Source organism: Oncorhynchus kisutch, linkage group LG3, assembly GCF_002021735.2.
Source record: "Oncorhynchus kisutch isolate 150728-3 linkage group LG3, Okis_V2, whole genome shotgun sequence".
NCBI classification, from domain to species: domain Eukaryota; kingdom Metazoa; phylum Chordata; class Actinopteri; order Salmoniformes; family Salmonidae; genus Oncorhynchus; species Oncorhynchus kisutch.
Genome location: NC_034176.2, coordinates 41892938 through 41908969, shown reverse-complemented (window position 1 = coordinate 41908969; position 16032 = coordinate 41892938). Strand labels below are relative to the sequence as shown.

The window sequence follows — 16032 nt, the reverse complement described above, 5'->3', positions numbered from 1 at the left end:
GGCTTGAACAAAAGCCTTTTTCACAATTGTGTTCTCCTGGAACAGGGTTAAATAACAGTTTTAACAGAAGTAGACATAGAAAGTGGGGAATAACCAGAGAACATTAAGTACAACTCTGGGAATAGACTGCCAGAGGTAGCAGTTTGCTGCTGCAATTACTCTGAACCAGGGGAATGTCTGTTTCCACTGTGAATAAATAGGTAATTATTTTGGGCTGATTTCCATTTCAGAGGGGAACGCTGTTTCATGATTTACTGTTTACCAAACCAAGCACGTTCCGCAGGGTTACTGTGAGGAGCGCTGCCATCTAGCTAACACACATTGGCAGGCTGCTGTGAAGAGTCCTCATATGAGAGGGGCACAGAGGATCATGTGGCTACCTGATCCACCCAGAGGACAGAGAGGGGGAAGGAAGGAAATAGGGAATAGTAACAAGAGAGCATACCAGGAAGAGAGAGAAAGGTAGAGAAGAGAGTGGTGGGGGTGAGGGGAGAGAGAGAGAGAGAGAGAGAGAGAGAGAGAGAGAGAGAGAGAGAGAGAGAGAGAGAGAGAGAGAGAGAGAAGAGGAGCGAGGTAATGAGAAGAGACAGATGGGAGGAAAGAAAACAAGGATAAAACAGAGGAGGGCACAAAGGAACGGGAGGAAAGGATGGGGATAGAAGAGGGGGTAGAGCAGAAAAAGAGGGATAAAAAAAGGGGGAGAGGGAGGTGGTGATGACAGTGGTGGGTAGGGGACGCTTTAACCTTTTTAAATGTTGGGAAGCATCTTGCGCAAATCCCTCTAAAACGCACCCAGGCAAAAATGTACGGGTGGAAAAAAAGAGAAGCACACACTGTTTCTCCAACTGGTCATAATTCTACAGCCGTCTTTAGAGAAAGCGAGAGAGCGAGAGAAAGAGAGCGAGCGGGAGAGGCAGAAAGAAAGACAGACAGAAAGGAATAGATTGAGAAAAGGAAAGATACTGGCGCGATAGGACGCCGAGAGAAACACGGCTACATGGCACACCAGGCTCCCGCATCGATCTGCCTCTCTACACCTGGCACAAACCCAAACTATCCCCTATAATACTGAATAGACACACACACACCACACACACACTTGCGCACAATCAATGATCCTGTGCAGGCTTCCATTACACCTCTGTGCCCCCTGTGTAGAAGCCAGCTGAGCTGCTAATGGAGCCAACGACGACTGCTGAAGCCTTTTGTCCTGCTGAGCACAGTAGACAGCAACAAGCATTACCCAGGGTCACAGGATGTCTGCTCAGATAGGTTAGAGTACAGATTATAGGGCACATTAAGCCATAGAGCCCATCAGATTAAACTAAATACGGCACAAAAAGCATTGTCAATATTTTAACACTTACAGTACCTTCAGAGAGTATTCACAACCCTTTGCTTTTTCCACATTTTGATGTGTTATGCAGTAGGATTCAAATGGATTTATTTAGCTTCTTTTTTTGTCAACGATCTACACAAAATACTCCTAATGTCAAAATGGAAAACTAACATTTGTAAAAAACTATGAAGAAAAAAAACTATATGAAAAATAAAACACTAATATATCTTGATTGGATGAGTAGTCAACACCCTGAGTCAATACATGTTAGAATCACCTTTGGCAGTGATTACAGCAGAGTCTTTCTGGGTAAGTCTCTAAGAGTTTTGCACACCTGGAGTGTACAATATTTGCACATTATTATTTTTTAAATTCTTCAAGCTCTGTCAAGTTGGTTGTTGATCATGGCTAAACAAAGTCTTGCCATAGATTTTCAAGCCAATTTAAGTCAAAACTGTAACTAGGCCACTCAGGAACATTCAATGTGGTCTTGGTAAGCATATTTGGCCTTACGTTTTAGGTTATTGTCCTGCTGAAATGTGAATTTGTCTCCCAGTGTCTGGTGGAAAGCAGACGGAACAAGGTTTTCCTATAGGATTTTGCCTGTGCTTAGATCTATTCTGTTTCTTTTTATCATAAAAAACTTCCTAGTCCTTGACGATGACAAGTATAATGCATAACATGATGTAGCCACCACCATGCTTAAACATATGAAGAGTGGTACACTCAGTGATGTGTTGTGTTGGATTTGCCCCAAACATAACACTTTGTATTCAGTTCATTTCCTTGCCACATCTTTGCCATTTTACTTTCGTGCCTTATTGGAAACAGGATGGATGTTTTGGAACATTTTTATTCTGTACAGGCATCCTTCTATTCACTCTGTCATTTAGGTTAGTATTGTGGAGTCATTACAATGTTGTTGATCCATCCTCAGTCTTCTCCAATCATAGCCATTAAGATATAACTGTTTTAAAGTCACCATTGGTCGCATGCTGAAATCCCTAAGCGGTTTCCTTCCTCTATGGCAACTGAGTTAGGAAGGATGCCTGTATCTTTGTAGTTACTGGGTGTATTCATACACCATCCAAAGTGTAACTAATAACTTCACAATACTACCAATAGCTTCCCTTCTTTGTGAGGCATTGGAAAACCTCCCTGGTCTTTGTGGTTGAATCTGTGTTTGAAATTCACTGATCGACTGTGGGATGAGGTAGTGATGAGATGAGGTAGTCATGGTAAACACTATTATTGCACACAGAGTGAGTCCATGTGACTTGTTAAGCAAATGTATACTTCTCAATGTATTTAGGCTTGCCATAACAAAGGGGTTAAATAAAATGGGACTAATACGGGACTCATACAAAAATGTGCCTGCTTGCTACAGTATGCGATATTCAGATCTAAACATCTACCAGTAAGGCTCTGGGCAAAATTCTGACTGATACGCTTACCTGCTGCTAAACTGTGAAATTGTATTACAGGAATTGTGCTATGTAAACCAGTAGGGGATGAATAGACATGCAGAACAGGCGCAGAACAGCTGGTAAACATGAGCAGGAACAGCAAATGTATTGAGCCATCTGTCAGAACACTGGAATCACAACACATGTACAGCATACAGCCCCATGCTGCACACATACAACACTACAGTAATAATGGCCCAGGCTTTGGAAAACATTGTAAGAATGTTAGGCATCCTCCATGTATCTCATTTAGAACAATCACGGTAAGATAGCCTCAGAGTTGAACATTTTATAATCCTACCATTAAAAAAAGAACTGTGGCTTCTCAAACAGTATATCTTTTGAGTTACTTTTTTACTAAAGTAAAATGTACAGAGAACAAAAATATAAATGCGATAGGCAACAATTTCAAAGATTTTACTGAGTTCCAGTTCATATACGGAAATCATTTAAAATTTTGTTTGTTGTTTTTTTACCCTGCTTTCTCCAGAATTTCGTGGTATCCAATTGGTAGTTATAGTCGTCTCATCGCTGCAACTCCCATACGGACTCGGAAGAGGCGAAGGTGGAGAGCCATGTGGCCTCCGAAACACAACCCAACCAAGCCGCACTGCTTCTTGACACAATGCCCACTTAACCCCGGAAGCCAGCCGCACAAATGTGTCTGAGGAAACACTGTGCACCTGGCGACCGTGTCAGCGTGCACTGCGCCCAGCCCGCCACAGGAGTCGCTAGTGCGCGATGGGACAAGGACATCCCTGCCGGCCAAACCCTCCCCTAACCTGGACGACGCTGGGCCAATTGTACGCCGCCACATAGGGCAACAGAGCCTGGGCTCGAACCCAGAATCTCTAGTGGCACAGCTAGCACTGTGATGCAGTACCTTAGACCACTGCGCCACTCGGAAGGCAAGTTGCTGGATATTGGCGAGAACTGGAACACACTGTCGTACACGTTGATCCAGAGCATCCCAAACAGTCTCAATGGGTGACATGTCAGGTGAGTATGCAGGCCATGAAATAATTGGGACATTTTCAGCTTCCAGGAATTGTGTACAGATCCTTGCGACATGGGGCAGTGCATTTTAATGCTGAAACATTAAAGGTGATGGCGGCAGATGAATGACACCACAATGGGTGTCTCTTCACGGTATCCCTGTGCTTTCAAATTTTCATAGATAAAATGCAATTATGTTCGTTGTCCCTTGCTTATGCTGCCCTTACCATAACCCCACCGCCACCATGGGGCACTCTGTTCACAACGTTGATGTCAGAAAACCGCTCGCCCACACTGTCTGCCATCTGCCCAGTACAGTTGAAAATGGGATTCATTATTGAAGAGCACACTTCTCCAGCGTGCCAGCGGCCATCGAAGGTGAGCATTTGCCCATTGAAGTTGGTTACGAAAACGAACTGCAGTCGGGTCAAGACCCAGGAGCGGACGACAAGCACACAGATGAGCTTCACTAAGATAGTTTGACAGTTTGTGCAGAAATTCTTCAGCTGTGCAAACCCACAGTTTCATTAGCTGTCCAGGCGGCTGGTCTCAGACGATCCTGCCGATGAAGAAGCCGGATGCGGGGGTCCTGGGTTGGGCTGTAGCGATCAAGAAATGTTGTCAGCTGGTGATTGTCAAACAAATAACTGCCGGTCTCACGGTAATTGACCATTAATTCAAATAAACACTTCAATGCATAGCCTTCAAGCCACTGATGCAGACCTTTGGAACATTTACATTTTAAAAAGTTTAATAAATCTATTTAATATAGCCTACACCATCACAACAAATCCATTATTTATTTTAGACAGGTCTAAAGAAATATGAAGAAAATGTAGTCTATTTAAAAAGAACAGAATAGCATACTCTTGAGTTGTCCTTATGTTATGCCCTGATATGGCTATACCATATAGCTGTGGGCTACACTAGTTCATTTAGCAGACAAGATTTGCTTAGAATTCCGTGACATTATTTTATAGTGTGAAGAATACAATTGAATATAGCTGAATAAAATAGAAAGGGATGTTTTCTCAAAACGATTTCTGAGGTAGTGCGCACATGCTGTGTTGAGCAGTTAACAAAGAAACAGGTCCTCCTATATGCTTAATTTAGAGTTATTTATGCAACTTTAGATGTGATACAAACATTGGGCTATATGTTTTGATTCGTAATACATTCTAAGGCTAGGATTGATTTGAAAAGTTGCATGAAAGGCATGAGCTCGGCGTTGTTTCTTGCACAGGCTGCACACACTTCATCAACCTCTCATTCACAATTTGACAAGCACTTGATAATGCCTCAAATTTCAAGACGGCATTCCCCTAACGTGGCTGTAATGCCCCCTAAAAAAATCCCTCCTCCCGGCTGCGTATTCTGAAGCACCTCTCACTCACATGGCTCTCTCAGATATCTCAATTCTTATTAGCAAATGCCCATCACGTGATCGTGTTCTCGTCACAGGCATCTATCTCTGCTCCGAAGTAGGCTACAAGTGAAGACCGACACATCCGAGACACAACTGCGGGCGTCCTTCTTATCGAATTCTGAGGTGCATATTGAAGATGTTAGAAGAACTGTCCACATTTACTTTTCATCAGCCAACAAGATGAGTAATCCTAATGAACAGCAAAAACACTAGCCTATGTCATTCTACTATCCCCCTTAGTACAAAAGTTGACCTATTCTATTGATCAATTTGTCCTTCTGTCCGAGAAATAAATATTCCAAACATAGTCTGGGACAGTTGTGGGATGCGATAGATCCCAAACTAATACAACCACTCGCATCAAAAATATTTTAAAAGCAATGAGGATGATGCAACAGATCAAAACATTTAGCTTAAAATGTTGATAAACTATTAGGCTATATCTCACATTATAAGCCCAGCAATGCGCACACGGCAGTAGGCTATCAGCGCGAATGTTCCAAAATGCAATCAATTAGTGCGAAAACAACATTCTCAAAAGAGACCCCAAATGTGATTATGCATGTAATGCCTTATTATAAAGGTGCCATTTTATGGTGAAAATGACCTTCCCCAAACTTGAAACTCATGTGCCTCCTATGTATGCCAGTTAGGCTCTACACCGGTTGTAAAGTGGATTCATGTGCTTCATTTTAAGAAGTTATTTGGCCACTTTAGTTGTGATACAAACCTTATCAAAACATATAGGCCTATGGGCTAAGCTAAGTTGTTTTCATGCAGGCCAGGTAGGCTACACTCCTGTAATGTGAAGCAATGTGCTTAATATTCGTAAAGTTGATAAATAAATATCGTAGGCCAAGCCAATATAAAGCTGACGGGATCCTCCTCTTTTTAAAAACTCCATTCTCAGGCAATTGCATAGCCTATAGAAATGTGGCGCATCATGCGCTCATGGGCTCTCGTGAAGTGTTTGATTAGATTTTTTGCCTACATTTGCATTGATGTCAGAATGATTAGAGGGACAATAAAATGCTGAGTACCAGGCAGTTAGCAAGTTTGGTGGGCTACTAATGACCATCAGCAGCATCAGAGCTTGGAGAAGCCTAGTTACCGTGACTAAACGGTCACATGGAATCTGACTGTGGTCATGACTTGTGGCTGCCGGTGTTGTGGTCATATGGTCACTGTAACAGCCCTCGGCTGGCGTGGTAATACGTGGTCTGCGGTTGTCAGGCCGGTTGGACGTACTGCCAAATTCTCTAAAACGACATTGAGGCGGCTTATGGTAAATAAATTAACATAAAATTCTCTGGCAACAAATCAAATTTAATTTGTCACATGTGCCGAATACAACACGTGTAGACCTTACAGTGAAATGCTTACTTACGAGCCCCTAACCAACAGTGCAGTTTCCAAATATACGGATAAGAATGAGATAAAAGTAACAAGTAATTAAAGAGCAGCAGTAAAAAAATAACAATCTATACAATCTATGCCGGTACAGAGTCAATGTGTGGGGGCACTGGTTAGTTGAGGTAGTATGTACATGTAGGTAGAGTTAATTAAAGTGACTATGCATGGATGACAACATAGAGTGGCAGTGATGTGGAGAGGGGGCAATGCAAATAGTTTGGGTAGCCATTTGACTAGATGTTCAGAAGTCTTATGGTTTGGGGGTAGAAGCTGTTAAGAAGCCACTTGGACCTAGACTTGGCGTTCCGGTTCCGCTTGCTGTGTGGTAGCAGAGAGAACAGTCTATGACTAGGGTGGCTGGAGTCTTTTACAATTTGTAGGGCCTTCCTCTGACACCGCCTGGTATAGCGGTCCTGGATGGCAGGAAGCTTGGCCCCAGTGATGTACTGGTCCATTTGCACTACCCTCTATAGGCCTTGCGGTCGGAGGCTGAGCAGTTGCCATACCAGGCAGTGATGCAACCAGTCAGTGGTGCAGCTGTAGAACCTTTTGAGGATCATGCCAAATCTTTTCAGTTTCCTGAAGGGGAATAGGTTCTGTCGTGCCCTCTTCACAACTGTCATGGTGTGCTTGGACCATGTTAGTTTGTTGGTGATGTGGACACCAAGGAACTTGAAGCGCTCAACCTACTCCATTGCAGCCCCATCGAGGGGGTGTGCTTGGTCCTCTTTTTCCTGTAGTCCACAATCATCTCTTTTGTCTTGATCACATTGAGGGAGTGGTTGTTGTCCTGGAACCACACGGCCAGGTCTCTGACCTCCTCCCTCAAGGCTGTCTCGTTGTTGTCGGTGATCAGGCCTACCACTGTTGTGTCATCTGCAAATTTAATGATGGTGTTGGAGTCGTGCCTGACTGTGCAGTCATGAGTGAACAGGGAGTACAGGAGGGGGCTGAGCACGCAACCCTGAGGGGCCCCTGTGTTGAGGATCAGCGTGGTGGATGGGTTGTTACCTACCCTTACCACCTGGGGGCGGACGGTCAGGAAGTCCAAGATCCAGTTGCAGAGGGAGGTGTTTAGTCTCTGGGTTCTTAGCTTATTGATGAGCTTTGAGGGCACTATGGTGTTGAACACTGAGCTGTAGTCAATGAATAGCATTCTCATGTAGGTGTTTATTTTGTCCAGGTGGGAAAGGGTGGATTGCAATAGAGACCGCATCATCTGTGGATCTGTTTTGGCGGTATGCAAATTGGAGTGGGTCTGGGTTTCTGGGATGATGGTGTTGATGTGAGCCATGACCAGCCTTTCAAAGCACTTCATGGCTACAGACATGAGTGCTACGGGATGGTAGTCATTTAGGCAGGTTACCTTAGTGTTCTTGGGCACAGGTACTATGGTGATCTGCTTGAAACATGTTGGTATTACAGACTCGGACATGGAGAGGTTGAAAATGTCAGTGAAGACACTTGCTAGTTGGTCAGCGCATGCTCACAGTACACATCCTGGTAATCCTTCTGGCCCTGCGGCCTTGTGAATGTTGACCTGTCTAAAAGGTCTTACTCACATTGGCTGAGGAGAGTGTGATCACAGTCTTCCGTACAGCTGGTGCTATCATGCATGTTTCAGTGTTATTTGCCTCGAAGCGAGCATAGAAGTAGTTTAGCTCTTCTGGCAGACTCGTGTCACTAGGAAGCTCTCGGCTGTGATTCCCTTTGTAGTCTGTAATGGTTTGCAGGCCCTGCCACATCCAACGAGCATCAGAGCTGGTGTAGCACGACTCGATCTTAGTCCTGTATTGACGCTTTGCCTGTTTGATGGTTCATCGGAGGGCATAGCGGGATTTCTATAAGCTTCCGGGTTAGAGTCCCGCTCCTTGAAAGTGGTAGCTCTACCCTTTAGCTCAGTGCGGATGCTGCCTGTAATCCATGGCTTCTGGTTGGGGTTGGACGATGTTATCGATGCACTTATTGATGAAGTAAATGACAGATGTGGTGTACTCCTCAATGCCATTGGAGGAATCCCGGAACATATTCCAGTCTGTGCTAGCAAAACAGTCCTGTAGTTTAGAGACATCCTAATAGTTTATAGGCCAAACCGTTCAGACGCTACAGACATTTTTGTTACAATAATATTTTTTGGGGGATGTCTCATGGTCTGACAAACACTGCTGTAGCTCGGCCACCTTCCACTGGATTGAGACGAAGCCCATGCAACATATCTCTAGCTTAAACTGATGGATTTTGATGGGGATTTTTGTTATGATGTTACTTTGATTGACGCACGTGTGCGTCAGTTGATTTAAGGATACATTATTCATTTGGATTATTTCAAGAACTTATAAAAAGTTTGACAACTCTGTTTGTAAACTTTTAAATCATGTAAATCTCAACTGTTTATCTTTTCCAGTGAAGACATGGATGTCTCATGGTATGGTGAGGTATGCAAAATAGGTCAACTTTGAGCACCTTTAGCTCTTGAATAATTTGTAATTCAGGTCCAAAAAGTCACTTTCTGACAACTTCTACAATGGGCAAATATGTATGGAAGGTTTCGTTCCAATCAAAAGGGGTGCTGTCAAAGTGATTGAACAAAAACATTGTAAGAACATTAGACATCCTAGGGGTAACTTGTTTATACTGAAACAGTAATAATATATGTGCAGCTTTGCAAACGTTGTAAGAATGCTAGAGCTCACTGGGGGTTAGTGGTTTCCAGATGAAGCATTATTAGCGCTTAGGTGGGCCATGTGGTGGAGCTAGTAACATCATTAAAATACATCTTCATAAAAGACAGCCCTACGTTCTGGGATATCAAATCAATATTGAGCAATCTGCTGATTGGATTACGGTTAACCAAATAAATGTAATTTCCATCTCCCCAGGTCCCTCTGCAGCATCAAATATATATATCAGTCCCTGGTGTGTGTGTGTGTGTGTGTGTGTGTGTGTGTGTGTGTGTGTGTGTGCGTGTGTGTGTTTTTTTCTCACCTTTCTTTCTGTGTTCCAATGTCTATAATAAACTTACCAGGGAAATAGATTTGGTCTATTGTTCAGAATACTGAAACACAAGCCCAGTGGCTACTAAAGCCAAGCAATTCTGTTTGTACTCTTTCAACCTTTTCCAATGCTGTAAACGTTCATGATTCTGTGAGCTGGAGAGGAGAGTGTCAGCTCTAGGCCTACAGAGGCAGTAATGTATTGTCACTGGAGCAAAGTGTTTCACATAAAGCCTGACATTATGACTCACATTCAGCTTAGGTATGATATAACCCAGGCGTCTGAATAGGCCGAGTTGGGCTCCAAAATATACAGATTCGTTTTGAAGAGTCACTTCAATCTTTCTGTGTGGGAGAGATTCAAATGAGGCATGTGTCGTGAGGAGCTTGATTTGTAAAGCCAGTGAATTGAATCTAGACAACACAGATATGTGGGACACATTGGCAAACTGAAAAGAGGGAACAGAGACATACAGGGAAACATACAGAACTCAAACAGCCCTATGCACATTCACACATAGACACACAGGGGAACGCACAGAACTCAAACAGCCCTATGCACATTCACACATAGACACACAGGGGAACACACAGAACTCAAACAGCCCTATGCACATGCACACAGACACACAGGGGAACGCACAGAACTCAAACAGCCCTATGCACATTCACACATAGACACACAGGGAAACACACATAACTCAAACAGCCCTATGCACATTCACACATAGACACACAGGGAAACACACAGAACTCAAACAGCCCTATGCACATTCACAAAGACACACACAGAACTCAAACAGCCCTATGCACATTCACACATAGACACACAGGGAAACACAGGGGAACACACAGAACTCAAACAGCCCTATGCACATTCACACATAGACACACAGAACTCAAACAGCCCTATGCACATTCACACAGACACACAAGGGAACACACAGAACTCAAACAGCCCTATGCACATTCACACAGACACACAAGGGAACACACAGAACTCAAACAGCCCTGTGCACATTCACACATAGACACACAAGGGAACACACAGAACTCAAACAGCCCTATGCACATTCACACATAGACACACAGGGAAACACAGGGGAACACACAGAACTCAAACAGCCCTATGCACATTCACACATAGACACACAAGGGAACACACAGAACTCAAACAGCCCTATGCACATTCACACAGACACACAAGGGAACACACAGAACTCAAACAGCCCTATGCACATTCACACAGACACACAAGGGAACACACAGAACTCAAACAGCCCTATGCACATTCACACAGACACACAAGGGAACACACAGAACTCAAACAGCCCTGTGCACATTCACACATAGACACACAAGGGAACACACAGAACTCAAACAGCCCTATGCACATTCACACATAGACACACAAGGGAACACACAGAACTCAAACAGCCCTACAGTATGCACATTCACACAAACACACACCTTTTCAGTGATGATCCGATCCACACACTGTTTTCCTGTCAGTGGCAGGTTGCACGTGTCCAGAATCTTGTGTTTTCCTCCCTGACAAAGATAAATGGAAAGAGACAAGTGGAGAGAGAACGAGACAGAACAGTTTATGTCAAACAACCACCCAGTTTAACTGGTCACTATGGCTACACCCCTGCGTCTGCCCAACAAGAACTGTCGTAGTCTGTTTCTACTGTACCATACTATTCACTATGACAGTTATCAGGGCTTTCGATATAATGTGTGGTAAGCGTCTTCACTGTCCACAGAAAAGCACCTGTGTGTGTGTGTGTGTGTGTATGTGTGTGTGTGTGTGTGTGGAGGAAGGGCAGCTGGGTTCTCGTTATTCTCTGCCCTATGGGTGTGTGATCCTGCTGACCCTCCCTTTCACCCCCTACACAAACACATGTTTGTTTTACTATCCTTATGGGGACCAAACAATTGATCCCCATTCAAAATCCTGTCTTGTAACCCTATTGTAACCCTAACCCTTAACCTAACCCCTCAGCCTAAAATAGCCTTTTCTTTTTTCTTGTGGGGGCCGATGTCACGTCCCCACTTTTCTGAATTCTCCTTGGTTTACCTATCCTTGTGAGGAGACACACACACACAGGTTGCTCATGATGAGCAGAGTGGGGGACCATGATAAATAAATAAGACCGGCGCAGCGGTCAACAGGTATCAGTAAACATCTCCATGTCCCTATTCACATCCACCTGCTCCGCCATCTGGACTGGGCTACAAGTACTCCCTTTACAGTTGATAGGTCTGGAAAGCCACGGCCATAAATACTTCCATTACAGATCATCTATCAATTGTGACAGGTAGCCTAGCGGGTAAGAGAGTTGGTTCAGTAACCGAAAGGTCGCCGATTCAAATCCCCGAGCCGACTAGGTGAAAAAATAGTGTCTGCTAAATGACTAAAATGTAAATCATAAGCCTGGACAAGTAGGGCTACAAATATTCCCATTACAGAGGCTTTTGGTTTGTGCATTTTACTGCCATGATCAGGTGGGTACTACAGTATGTATTGTTAATGGATGGGAGTATTAGTCCATATAAGCACCAAGCAGCCTATGAGGAGCTCTGGGACTATTAGAGGCATCACTGAATCATTAGTTCATCCATTACTGGAATCAGAAGCGCATCAACGGGACTGACTCATCACCCTCAGAGAGTGGAACAAGACATTATAGATGGAAGCTGCTGGAGGAATCCCCTTCATTAAACTCTGCTCTCTAAACCACTTTAGGAGGTTACATCACAGAATATATTTAGTAAAAAGGCAGCCAAGGAGAGCAGTATATGCATTAGCACATATCTGATGCGTAAAATATAGCTGATCTGGAGTCACACAGACACATCTGGAACTGGATTGGCACGCACACACACCCACACTCTAACCTTAGCTGAGTGCTCCATGGTGACGACCACCTTGGTTCCAGCGCTGGCCACCAGATCCATGGCTCCACCCATTCCCTTCACCATCTTACCCTGAAGGAAAAAACAAAACAATACAGTAAACAGTACAGCTCAGGGGAACGTAAGTAGCGTATCTTCCACGCAGGCCACCAGTAACAGCCGACACAGAGTATGTTGCCAGTTGTTTGCTTTTCGCATAAGTGGGCCTAAGCATAGTACTAGCAGTTCTAGGCTAAACCAAACTGGCACCATATCTTTAGCATACAGTAATCCACTAAATAGTGTGCCCAGTGGGGAATACAACAGAATAAACACTGTATTACTGCAGAGTCCAGCCCTGCCTGGGTCAGCTTATTTCACATCTCTCACAGAGTATTGAGGTCTACATTCAATACAGAGCAGAAAAAAACATTTGTTTCCAAAACCAGTGAAGAATTTCTTATTAGATTAGAACATACATTTTTTTTTAAACATACACAGGCCTCTCATTTCTCTGGGCCCAATGAGCTTTACTGGCATGCACACACCCAGGGGGTCAGATTGCTGAATAACCTAATTAAAAATCTGTTTTGCTCATCAATCGCAATAGTGCATTCGGAAAGTGTTCAGAACTCTTGACTTTTTCCACATTACAGCCTTATTCTAAAATGAATACAATAGTTTTTTCTACACACAACCCATAATGACAAAGCAAAAACTGCATTTTTTTAAAGAACGGAAATATCACATTTACATAAGTATTCAGACCCTTTACACAGTATCTTTGTTGAAGCACCTTTGGCAGCGATTACAGCCCGAGTCTTCTTGGGCAAGACGCTACAAGCTTGGCACACCTGTATTTGGAGAGTTTCTCCCATTCTTCTCTGCAGACCCTCTCAAGTTCTGTCAGGTTGGATGGGGAGAGTCGCAGCACAGCTATTTTCAGGTCTCTCCAGAGATGTTTGATAGGGTTTAAGTCCTTGCTCTGGCTGGGCCACTCAAGGACATTCAGGAACTTGTCCCGAAGCCACTCCTGCATTATCTTGGCTGTGTACTTAGGGTCGTTGTCCTGTTGGAAGGTGAACCTTCGCCTTGAGTGCTCTGGAGCAGGTTTTATTCAAGGATCTCTCTGAATTTTGCTCCGTTAATCTTTCCCTAAATCCTGACTAGTATCCCAGTCCTTGCTGCTGAAAAAACTCCCCACAGCATGATGCTGCCACCACCATGCTTCACAGTAGGGATGGTGCCAGGTTTCCTCCAGACGTGACACTTGGCATTCAGTCTAAAGATAGTTCAATATTGGTTTCATTATACCAGAGAATCTGGTTACTCATGGTCTGAGGGTCCCTTGAGGTGTCTTTTGGCAAACTCCAAGCGGGCTCTAGTGACTTTTACTGAGGAGTGGTTGCCGTCTGGCCACTTTACCATAAAGGCCTGATTGGTGGAGCGCTGCAAAGATGGTTGTCCTTCTGGAAGGTTCTCCCATCTCCACAGAAGAACCCTGGAGCTCTGTCAGAGTGACCATCGGGTTCTTGGTCACCTCTCTGACCAAAGCCATTCTCCCCCGATTGCTCAGTTTGGCCGGGAAGCCAGCTCTAGGAAGAGTCTTGGTGGTTCCAAACATCTTCTATTTAAGAAAGATTGAGGCCACTGAGTTCTTCAATGCTGCAGACATTTTTGGGTATCCACAATCCTGTCTCGGAGCGCTATGGACAATTCTTTCGATGTCATGGCTTGTTTTTTTCTCTGACATCCACTGTCAACTGTGGGACTTCATATAGACAGGCGTGTGCCTTTCCAAATCATGTCCAATCAATTGAATTTACCACATGTGGACTCCAATCAAGTTGTAGAAACATCTCAGGGATGATCAATGGAAACAGGATGCACTGGAGCTCAACTTCGAGTCTCATAGCAAAGGGTCTGAATACTTATGTAAATAAGGTATCTGTTTTTTGATTTTCAATAAATGTGCAAACATTTCTAAAAACCTGTTTTCGCTTTGTCATTATGGGTATTGTGTGTAGGTTGATGATAATTGTTTTATTTAATCCATTTTAGAATAAGGCTGTCATTTAACAAAATGTGGACAAAGGGAAGGGATCTGTATACTTTCTGAATGCACTGTAGTCTATACGTTACAGTATATGAATAGAGTATGCTTTAGCGTTTGGCATCTCTGGCTGAGGTGGACATGGGGAGAGGATAAGAGGAAGAAAGAGGGAAGGAGGGAGGGAGGGAGGGAGGGAGGGAAAGAGACACCCAATAAAGTTATTTCCTCTGTCTCCATCTTTGTTCATTCCTGTTCATTCCAATTCATTCTGAATCAGGGTCCGGTTTCCCGATAGTGACGGAATTTAGGCTTACGAGTGTTTTAACGATGCATATATCCTACAAGAAACAAAGATGTAACAAAATACCACGCAGAGAGAATGGATTATGTGTCGATGCTGACAGAATCGAAAGAAAGGGAGTGCTGCTCTCAAATCAGCTTTCTCCATTCAAATCTTTCCATAATACTGATGAGGGATCAGTTCCTAGTGAGATATTGCCACCTACGGCTACAAATATTGACGTAGTTTATTCTTACATGCTGACCAGAATGTACACGTCGCATGTGCGAGCGTCGCAAAATATATTTAGAAATCGATGTTATTCAATTATTGCATCCACACTGCCTGCGCGCGCCAACGAGCGTCTGCTTTGCCAAGGGCTAAAATAGAAGTCATTCTATTGAATGAAGATTTTTTGAAGATTTTGAAGATATCCCTCTAGTGGTGTGGGGGCTGTGCTTTGGCAAAGTGGGTGGGGTTATATCCTTCCTGTTTGGCCCTGTCCGGGGGTGTCCTCGGATGGGGCCACAGTGTCTCCTGACCCCTCCTGTCTCAGCCTCCAGTATTTATGCTGCAGTAGTTTATGTGTCGGGGGGCTGGGGTCAGTTTGTTATATCTGGAGTACTTCTCCTGTCCTATTCGGTGTCCTGTGTGAATCTAAGTGTGCGTTCTCTAATTCTCTCCTTCTCTCTTTCTTTCTCTCTCTCGGAGGACCTGAGCCCTAGGACCATGCCCCAGGACTACCTGACATGATGACTCCTTGCTGTCCCCAGTCCACCTGGCCATGCTGCTGTTCCAGTTTCAACTGACCTGAGCCCTAGGACCATGCCCCAGGACTACCTGACATGATGACTCCTTGCTGTCCCCAGTCTACCTGGCCATGCTGCTGCTCCAGTTTCAACTTCCACCTGACTGTGCTGCTGCTCTAGTTTCAACTGTTCTGCCTTATTATTATTCGACCATGCTGGTCATTTATGAACATTGAACATCTTGACCATGTTCTGTTATAATCTCCACCCGGCACAGCCAGAAGAGGACTGGCCACCCCACATAGCCTGGTTCCTCTCTAGGTTTCTTCCTAGGTATTGGCCTTTCTAGGGAGTTTTTCCTAGCCACCGTGCTTCTACACCTGCATTGCTTGCTGTTTGGGGTTTTAGGCTGGGTTTCT

The 16032-nt window shown here is 44.2% G+C and overlaps 1 protein-coding gene across 2 annotated transcripts in view; it reads right to left on the bottom strand.

Annotated features, from left to right (window-relative positions):
• The window catches only part of oxct1a (3-oxoacid CoA transferase 1a), a 108677-nt gene that overhangs the window by 4542 nt on the left and 88103 nt on the right, over positions 1-16032 (bottom strand). For both annotated transcript variants that reach the window (XM_020475269.2, XM_020475274.2), the window contains exons 14-15: positions 12535-12624; positions 11104-11184 (exon numbers count right to left, since the gene is read on the bottom strand). In XM_020475269.2, coding sequence (XP_020330858.1) covers positions 11104-11184; positions 12535-12624 — 171 coding nt within the window. The remainder of the gene's footprint in view (positions 1-11103; positions 11185-12534; positions 12625-16032) is intronic.